We start from the raw sequence: 10,320 nt of genomic DNA, 5'->3' as shown, positions 1-10,320 counted from the left end.
ATAATTACCAAAATCAATTTTATAGAATCCGCCCTGAAAGAAGAAAGGGATGAGAATGAATGGTCAATGGATATTGAAGAGGTATTAATGCATCCTACGTTACGTGAAGCTGCTTGTACCCAAGAAAGACCAACAATGGTTAAAAATAAATGGTTAACTAATAATGACAAAATAACTACAAAAGCAGTGTTACCAGAAACTGATCATAAAAGAAAAGACGAAATTCCAATTGAGAATGAATGGTTAATTAATTCTGCAGACACATCCTCAGAGGCTATGTCAATTAAAGAGAATCAGAAACCAACCAGGATTCAAAGTGAAAGGCCAATGAATATTGAAAAAACGATTGGAGAAACAGTTATACCAGAAACTGTTCTAATCAAAGAACGGCCTACTAAAATTGAGGATGAGTGGCTAATAAACATGGAAAAAACATCTATCGAAGCCAAGTTTATCGAATCTGTACCGATAAAAGACAGATTTGAGAGTTACTGGTTAACGAATATTGGCTTGGTAGCAACGCTGCCTCCTATACTTGAATCTGCTGTAAGTGAAAGGCCGATTAGATTTGATAATGATATTTTCATTAATATTGATGAAAAGTCAACGAAATCAATTTCATCTAAATCAGAGCGCTGTAAATCTAAAATAAATGAAATATACTTTTCACCACGAAATGAGGTTGAGGATGAACCTGATTTATTGACCCGCACTGGCGTTGTGACAGATGGGACAACATTTTCTACGGGCCTAATAGAAATTGACACAGAATTGTATACGTCAACTAAAAAAGGAAGCAAAATTAAATCTCGCGAATCTATTTTAGTAGCTCCATGTGAATCGGATGTTGACAGACCTTCATTCACAATTTTGCCAGATGTTTCTAAAATAATAACACGTATTTATGACTCAATCCCTCTTGCATTTAAGTTAAGTTCTACCAACAATGGTGTTGATTATTTGGGCCAGAGTGACACGACATTTGTTGATACTTATGAGTTTGTGATATCCAGATTTATAGGAAAATCTTCAACCGAACGAAGTTTTAAAGTACTAAATAAAAGCGAAAAAATACAAACAATAGTAAATGATAAACATAATTATGCTAGGAAAGGAATGTCACATAATGTTTCAGGAAATAGTGACGTCACAAGATTAAAAATTCGAGAAGAATTTCAGTGTTATGTTTGCGGATTAGATGAAATAGAATTCACTAGTTCTAAATGCCACACAATATTCGAGCAGAAACATTTCAAATATATTAGTTATAAATATAAAAGTGTTTGTAAAATGTCTAATTACATTGGTGGATGTTTTAAGAGATATCTAGATGTTACCACCACTTATAACGAAAGAGGATGTAGAACATGGCCGCCTGTTAAAGGTAACAGTTATATATCAACAAGGTATCAAACCATGGAATCCAAGATGAAGAATGTCGAGAAAGGATGTCTATCAAGCCCGCATGCACTGTTAGTTCCGTTTGATCGCCATATCTCTCTATTTTCAAAATTATATGTATGTGTGTGTGCGTCACAAATGTGTAATAGAAGTCACAGATTTTATGTGCAGTATTGTATTGTTCTAGCTAGCCTCATCACTTTGCAATACACATATAATTGGTACATAAGCTTTCTTTTTTTTCGTGTATCCAAACTAGCTGTATCTTTAGTAAGCGTGTAATTTTTAACATTGACCTTTCTTACTCTTTGCCGCAGAATGTCCTTTGTGTGTCCTTTGTGTGATTTAATTAACTCTTTAAAGTTAGCCACATACTATTTCGTGGATTTGAACCGTCATACTTTAATTCAATGAGATCGTGCAGTTGGCAAATAGCGAAGCATACAGTTACCACAGAAATAGAGATAATACTCGTAGTCCTATACGAGTATTGTAGACTATGGTAGTCTAGAAAAATACGCATGGAACTAAATAAAAGCTTTGATAGACTCAGTTATCTTTATTTAAATAAAGGTCGATAACACTACAACGAGTATTGATATTTGTGTCCATCTTCTGTCTTTTTTTCTTTTGGTTGTTTTTGTTCATTGATACTCTCCACGCTAGTTTGCCTCCGCAAAGATTTTGAATCTGAGCTATTTTTCTTTACCTTTTTTAAAGATTCACAAGCACTACCTTCTGTTCTTTTATGTTCTTTAGATTTATCAGATAAATCTTTTTTACTCTGTAACAATTCCTCATCACTTTCAGTAGTACTGATAGTTATAACAGGAATCACAGTAGAATCTGATTGTTTTCTTGGTTTGTTTGATTTTAATGTTTGTTTTTGGTTTAAAGTTTCATCAAGCGTTGATTCGGTAGAGCATCCTTCAGAAGACGATGTTAGGGATTTAAGTTTTAAAGGCTTTTTATGAGTTAAACAATCTTCTTTTTGTTTTTCTAAAATTGCTTTCTTTTCCGTCCGATCATCTATAGTTTCTAATTTAACTTTGAGACCCGTATTCTCAGGTCTGAATTTGGCCTTTTCGATATCATCGGTCTTAAATTCGACACTGTTTTTTTTCTTAATTGGTGTATTCTTGAAAACAATGTCTTTGATAGTCAGTACTTCTTTTGGTAAAGATTCATGAAAATCTGTGTCAGAGTCATCATTAATATTTTTTGACGTGGTAGATCCACTTTTAGTTTCAGCACCGGATATTGTTTCTATGTCAATTTTTTTATCCACTGCCATGTTAACAATTTTCGCAAATATCCCGCCTGGAAATAAATGATGCAGTGAAACTTTTAAAACCTTATCAAAATTCAAGATGAGAACCAGATACATTGATGGAATCAGGGATAAAACAGAAATAAGTTTATGATGAAACCTCATTTTTCTTACCTGGACCCGTCCTTTTAAGGGCTTTTTGTGGATCCGTCGCACTATCACCAGTCATAGTTTTGTTTTCATCAGAATCAATGGACCTGAGAGGGAGTGATGGCAAGGCTTTCTTCCAGCGAGAAAACGGCGTACTATCAATTGCCGCAGAACCAGCTCGCACCCTTGTATCTGCGAGTTTGAACATTTTTCTTCGTTCTTCAGTTCTTTCGCGCCGCAGTTGTGCCTAAAATAAACAGTGACCTTGATTATGTGTCCCTCGTAAAGTTATATTTTAGTAAAAAAAAAGGTTTTTGCTGACCTTCAAATCATTATTGGCTTCCCTCAAAGAATTTGTCAACGAAATCAAGTAATAAATAATCAATATGAGTAAGACTAACAACGGAATCACAATAGCTGGAGATGTAATATACTCCAGCGGAAAGTTCAAGCTCTTTGGTAGAATTTTGTAGATGTTATTCGTTAATATATGAAAAATCTTTGTGTGTTCAGAAAAAGGCCCACAATGCCACGAAGGTTTGACCCAGACAATAGCGTAGCCGACGGGGAGCACGCATAAAAATAACATAGTAAGCAGAAGTGCAAGGTAAAAGTTGTTACTTTTGGACACCCTGAAAACTACTTCATGGGGGACATTACAAGTCATTACAGCCCATGATCTTAAGTACATCATGATCATAAGCTTGACAACGTTGAGCACTACTAAACCAGGAGAGAAGAACATCCCCATCCACACCATTCCCTGATTATTTATTAGATGCAGTATATTCTCAGCAATTTTGAAATCACCATATTCAGGAAATTTCTTTTCTAAATCCCAACACCAACAGCGGTTCATGTATCGGACAAAAAGAGCGCGAAAGAAATCCATAAACAATGTTCCCAATAGCACGAACACCTGAAAAATGTATAGTTTTAACAGTAATTAAGATAATAAGAATAACATAAAATCTAGTTGCTTGAAGCCTTACCAAATCCATCATTGTAAGCTTTATCAATTCTTGTCCAAATAGAGTTTCCCAACATAACTTTTCCAACTTTTTCTTTGTTTCTTTCGTTAAATTGTACATTTTTCTGTTATACTTATCAAGATATACTACGTCTTTAACTTCCCGTGTTTTATTTTTATTGATTGGTTTGATATGTTTGCAAATAGTTCTATAACATTTTATTGATATTATCTTACATTTTTCAATAGCAATTATCTGCGTTACATTATGGCCGTTACAATTAATCGAACAATTTAAAAAATTGGGACAAATTGTGGATTTCGTTGTAGTATCTGTTGACGATATTACATCGGTGCTGAACTCGTAATCGAAAGATGTTGCCTTTTCTGTAAATGAATTTGATGTATCTGCCGTAGTCGGCAATTCATTCAATGTTGATTCGTCTATATTAAGAATGGTAGTTTCATCATTATTTGTACTTATTGTATCATCATGTAAACCTGTATATGGTGTGTAAGTTGAAGTAAAATCGGTAAACATTGACTCACTCATCGTGTCATTGTAAGCAATCCAATCGTATGTTGCTGTTTGATTAAATGCAATATTACTAGTCATTTCAGTACTAGATATCAATTCATTTGTCATAAAATTATTTGTAGAGTTTTCGTCATCGATAGTTGTCTTGACAAAGTCACTTATATCATTCGTAAAATTATTATATAATATACTAGTCTCAGTTTCTTCCGTAGAATATACGGTAGAATCTAAATTATTGTCCTCTATACTATTTGTATAAATAGGATTATAAACATAATCTCTAAAACTATTTACATTTGTTTCATCACTTGTGATATTCATGTTATCAAAAGTAAAGTTATCATCGTATACTTCTAAAGTGGGATCATCGAATTCTGCAGTGGCATTAGTTATGCTCGCAATACTTCGTAATCTTTCTAATTGTTCTTGCATAACCGATCTCCCTGTGGTCTGAATCAAATTCTCGGCTTTAGGATGATTATTCATTTCATTTAAAACTGTATTATTGTTAATATCAATTGTAATTCCTTGCATTGTTGTTAGTGTATCGTTTTCAGTTTTAAATGATTGCAATGAAATCATTTTTGTAGACTCTAGGTCAATTATGTTTTCCGCTGTAGTCACTCTGATATTAAACATGTCGTCGCAAATCTCGCATGATACCATTTCATCGTAACATATTGTTTGGAAATGAAGCATTGGCTCAATTGTGTTGGATATGTTGGAATCCATACTAATGTTTGGTTTCAATGCATTCAATTCAAGACCCATTCCCCCGATCTTCGTGAACAGAGCGAATATCAAAGAATATAAATTGAGCAAATTTAGTAACATAATCCTAAAATGAAAAAAAAATTAAACTATATTGTACATATCTTATGAATAACAAAAGTTTATGAATCATCTCATCACTTTATGATGAGATTAGAAATATTGGGTAATTATGAAAACATTAATTAATAATGAAGACCAAAAGATCATCATTTTGTACACCTTTTTACATCACTGAAGCCTGACTTCGACAAAGCAAGATAGGTACATACCTAAATGCAATTTGCATATTATCTCAGTTCATAAAGTTATAACCTAAACATAACATATAATCACGTTTATATCTGCCGCGGGGTAAACAGAGCCAATAGTCATCAAAAGCCTGAAAGGCCACGTTCAGCCGCTTTGATAGAATTGAGCTTCAAATAGCTACAGGTGGCTAGCCTATCGCCTTAAAACGAAATCCCAAGTGTATAAGCCTATCCCTTAGTCGCCTTTTACGACATATATAGGAAAGTGATGGAGTGGTCCTATTATTTTTTCTATTGGTACCAGGAACCACACGGCAAAGTTATAACGTAGAAAATTTAATGAAATGAAATAATGGGCTAAACGATTGGCTAGCGACCTGTCACTATTTGAACCTCAATTCTAACATTAAGCCAAATAGCTGAACGTGGCCATTCAGTGTTTTCAAGACTGCTGGCTCTGTCTACCCCGCAAGGGATGTCCCTTGCGGGGTAGACAGAGCCGTCTATGTAGACGTGACCATATGTATGTACGAAATAATTACCTTGCTAGCTGCAACCTCAGCTGTTTCCTAGGATGATAATGCTCAAAGAGGCCGAGCAACTCAAACAAGACTGGAAAAGTGATAGAGATGAGTGTGACAACTATAGTCGTCTCGTTCTCGCGCCACCAGCTCCTGGCCTTGGGGTTGTCGTCAGAGCGGGACACAACAGTCACCACGGCGTACGCCGACACGGCTAAGAGAATGATGACGCAGATGTTGACGACTCCACGCAGGGAAATTATGCGCCAACTGTAATGAAGTTTAGGTGTTAGTTTGTAAGCCGTGTGGTTCCCGGCACCAATACAAAAAAGAATAGGACCACTCCATCTCTTTCCTATGGATGTCGTTAAGGCGACGTAGGGATAGGCTTACAAATTTGGGATTCTTTTTTTAGGCGATGTGCTAGCAACCTGTCACTAGTTGAATCTCAATTCCATCGTTAAGCCGAATAGCTGAACGTGGCCATTCAGACTTTTCAAGACTGTTGGCTCTGTCTACCCCGCAAGAGAGATAGACGTGACCATATGTATGTATGTATGTCTAAAGTTTAATCAGAATGCTTTTTACTGCATGTTGCATCATGTACATCCCTTGTGGGGTAGACAGAGCCAACAGTCTTGAAAAGACTTATAGGCCACGCTCAGCTATTTGGTTTAATGATAGAATTGAGATTCAAATAGTGACAGGTTGCTAGCCCATGGCCTTAAAAAAGAATCCCAAGTTTGTAAGCCTATCCCTTAGTCGCCTTTTACGACATCCATAGGAAAGAGACGGAGTGGTCCTATTCTTTTTTGTACTGGTGCCGGGAACCACACGGCACAATATATCTCTGTGTGATACAGGTATGTCTCATTGAACAATTATAATTAATAGTATCGCAGAAGAAGGGTGTTTAGAATCCGTAATTACGCTAAGAGGACATCAATAAAGTACCTATTATTTATTTATTTATTTAAACTTCATTGCACAAAATACAAATGTATAGCACTATTGGCGGATTTATTGCTAGAAGCATTATCTATCACTCAACCATTGGGTCTGACAGAGAACTTTATGTGGGGTTAAACTAAATAAATATATTTATTACCTACACAAAATATAAAATAAAATAATTATAATATACATACATAAAAAACTACAATACATAAACAATATACAAAACTTGTTTTGACAAAAAATCACATAATTACGATTACCGAAAATTATGTGATTTTTTGTCAAAACAAGTTTTGTCTGAGGTCACTTTTTGTACCTACGTTAACTTTTCTTTAAATGAAAAGCTACTTTTTGGCAGTTTGAGCGCCTTCGTCTACATTTTTTATTGTCGATATGTTGATAAGATTACATTTTCCTTTATTTGATCGGAATATTAAAAAAAAACCGAAAAAATATAATCATAATATTAAAAAAAATACCGAAAAAAGTACCCGAAACCGCCGAGCTTGCATGAAGAGAGTTATGAATGTGGATGAAGCGAAGGAAGAGTGCAGAGATCGTGGCAAGTGGAAAGAGGTAGTCTCTGCCTACACCTCCGGGAAAGAGCCGTGATTTTATGTATGTATATTTTTAATTCTTGATTTTTTTTATATCTATGATATTTATTATAAATATTATAATTAAATTAAATTAAAACTAAAGCTAAAACTACTAATAAAAAGAAAGAAAAAAGATACTTACAAACTTATTAATTTAAAACTACTTATAAAAATAAAGAAAAAAGATGACTACAAACTAAAATTTAATTTATAAATTGTACAGTCCCTGCATAGCATCAACATGCGGGAGTGTGCCTAGAAGGCTGGCAGCATTGCCAATTTGAATGGCAATGCTGATTCTTGATTCTTCTTACTTAACTTACTTTCTCAAATTTTTCTTCTTCTCAGCTTCCTCGAGCAGGGCTTCCTTGAATCCCAGGATCACGGAGGCTATCCTGTTGTGAGCGGTCTCAGCGTTCCCTATCATGAAGTCCCAGCCAGTGAAGAGTTTCCACGAGAAAATGCACTCGTCCTCCTTCTCAGATAACTTAGACATTCGGGAATTTTCCGCCATTCTTAAAGCACAGAATTGTTGAAGTGATGATTCCTTTTAGGCTTTTTGGAGTCAGTAGGTGTTGTAATTTAAGAATAAACTAGAGGCCGCCCGCGACTTCGTCCGCGTGGAATCATTCAAGCGTGAACTCCGGGATAAAAAGTAGCCTATACGTTATTTTGGGTCTTCAGCTACCTACATACCAAATTTCATCGTAATCGGTTCAGTTGTTTTTGCGTGAAATAGTAACAAACATCCATACTGACATACTCACAAACTTTCGCATTTATAATATTAGTATAGATATAATAAATGCAGAACATAGATTATAGTTGACGAATAAATGTTGTATTAATTGGTGCTTCAAAAAACATCAAGGGTGTATGGTTAGACTTCATATCTTCACTCCACTTACATACATACATATTGGTCACGTCTTTATCCCTTACGGGGTAGACAGAGCCAACAGTTTTGAAAAAACTGAATGGCCACGGTCAGGTATTTGGCTTAATGATAGAATTAAGATTCAAATAGCTAGCCCTATCGCCTAAAAAAGAATTCCATGTTTGTAAGCCTATCCCTTAGTCGCCTTTAACGACATCCATGGGAAAGAGATGGAGTGATCCTATTCTTTTCTGTATTGGTGCCTGGGACTCCACTTACCTATTCTATTATTAAATCTTGTGATGTAAACACTTACTTTCCCAAAATGGCGACGAAGCTGTATATATAAACGGCCAGTCCAGTTAGAAAGTACGCCAGCGGCATAGCGTACTGCGGTCTCTCTATGTTGCTGTAGTACCCGTAGAAGATCGGTGAATACTTCAAAATACCCTCAAACTCCCAGAGAGTCAGCAGGTTGGTCGCATTTTCTTTATCTTCTATGATTTTTCTTTGGCCATCTTGTTTGGGGTCTGCCGTTAAATACTGGCAACGGAAACGTATGCAGTATCAAAAAGGTTCACTTACATTTATGGCTGGAGTCGTCAAAAAAAATCATCCCACCAGATTTTGCTTCATTTATATTCATCAGTATTAACGCGCAAGCTTTTAGTGTATTCTTGATCAGAACGTCTCCAAGCAAGGTACGTTAGTCTAGGACACCTAGGTCTTCCCTTCCAACATTGCCAACATTGCATATAATCACGCCTATATCCTCTGCGGGGTAGAGAGAACCAACAGTCTTGAACAGACCGCTAGGCCACGTTCAGCTTTTTGGCTAGTGATAGAATTGAAATAGTTACAGGTTGCTAGCTTATCGCCTAAAAGAAGCATCCCAAGGTCACAAGCCTATCTCTTAGTCGCCTTTATCGATATCCATGGGAAGGAGATGGAGTGGTCCTACACTCACACACACACAAAATCACGTCTATATCCCTTGCGGGGTAGACAGAGCCAACAGTCTTGCAAAAGACTGATAGGCCACGTTCAGCTGTTTGGCTTTATGATGGAATTGAGATTCAAATAGTGACAGGAGTGGTCCTATTCTACCTAAATGTGTTCCTTTTTGTTCCTGACACAAATGCAAATAAACAATTACCTCTGGAACTATAACGAAGACAAGAAGAATGAATCCGATGACCAAGTTGACCCAGAAGAGCCACCGCAAGAAAGTGAAGTAGGAGGCGACTACGGAACCGAAGTGGGACTCGATCTCTTTGATCCTGAGCTCCCACGGGATAAGAAGGTTGGACGTGTTGGCCGCTTCACGCTTCAGTTGCTGCCATTTCTGGGAACGGATCCAATGACATGTATCACAGACTACCAGTAGTTGGCCGCAAACTTTGATTTAGCGAACACCATGTTTTAAAAAATTGTGAACATCTCAAAAACTTCTCAATCCTATTTTATTTTGTCCTATCTAAAAATTCTAATGACAGATTTGACAAATATATACATACATAAAATCACGCCTCTTTCCCGGAGCGGTAAGCAGAGACTACCTCTTTCCACTTGCCACGATCTCTGCATATTTCCTTCGCTTCATCCACATTCATAACTCTCTTCATATGTTCATACAAAAAATGTATTTACGCCCTAAGTTGATGAGCTCGTAATTTATTCATGGATGGATCATTTGTAATAGCAATAGATTACATACATACATATAATTGCGTCTATATCCCTTGCGGGGTAGACAGAGCCAACAGTCTTGAAAAGACTGATAGGCCACGTTCAGCTGTTTGGATTTAAAAAGCGACAGGTCGCTAGCCCATCGCCTAAAAGAAGAATCCCAAGTTTATAAGCCTATCCCTTAGTCGCCTCTTACTACATCCATGGGAACGAGATGGAGTGGTCCTATTCTTTTTTTTATTAGTGCCGGGAACCACACGGCACTAGATTATCCTACTTTTTGCTAGCTACCAGCTGTAGAATTTTCAACATATTGTGGTTACTTC

General features: G+C 36.3%; 1 protein-coding gene across 1 annotated transcript in view; it reads right to left on the bottom strand.

Annotated features, from left to right (window-relative positions):
- Positions 1–1,984: 1,984 nt before the first annotated feature.
- Positions 1,985–10,320, bottom strand: part of LOC106129520 (transmembrane channel-like protein) — a 41,598-nt gene continuing 33,262 nt past the window's right edge. Inside the window, exons 7-14 of the mRNA XM_060953834.1 lie at positions 9,462–9,650; positions 8,622–8,848; positions 7,752–7,943; positions 5,894–6,142; positions 3,814–5,167; positions 3,144–3,740; positions 2,852–3,068; positions 1,985–2,721 (exon numbers count right to left, since the gene is read on the bottom strand). Coding sequence (XP_060809817.1) covers positions 1,985–2,721; positions 2,852–3,068; positions 3,144–3,740; positions 3,814–5,167; positions 5,894–6,142; positions 7,752–7,943; positions 8,622–8,848; positions 9,462–9,650 — 3,762 coding nt within the window. The remainder of the gene's footprint in view (positions 2,722–2,851; positions 3,069–3,143; positions 3,741–3,813; positions 5,168–5,893; positions 6,143–7,751; positions 7,944–8,621; positions 8,849–9,461; positions 9,651–10,320) is intronic.

Source organism: Amyelois transitella, chromosome Z, assembly GCF_032362555.1.
Source record: "Amyelois transitella isolate CPQ chromosome Z, ilAmyTran1.1, whole genome shotgun sequence".
Taxonomy (NCBI): Eukaryota; Metazoa; Arthropoda; class Insecta; order Lepidoptera; family Pyralidae; genus Amyelois; species Amyelois transitella.
Note: the sequence above shows the minus strand (reverse complement) of the source record. Positions and strands in the feature narration are given on the sequence as shown.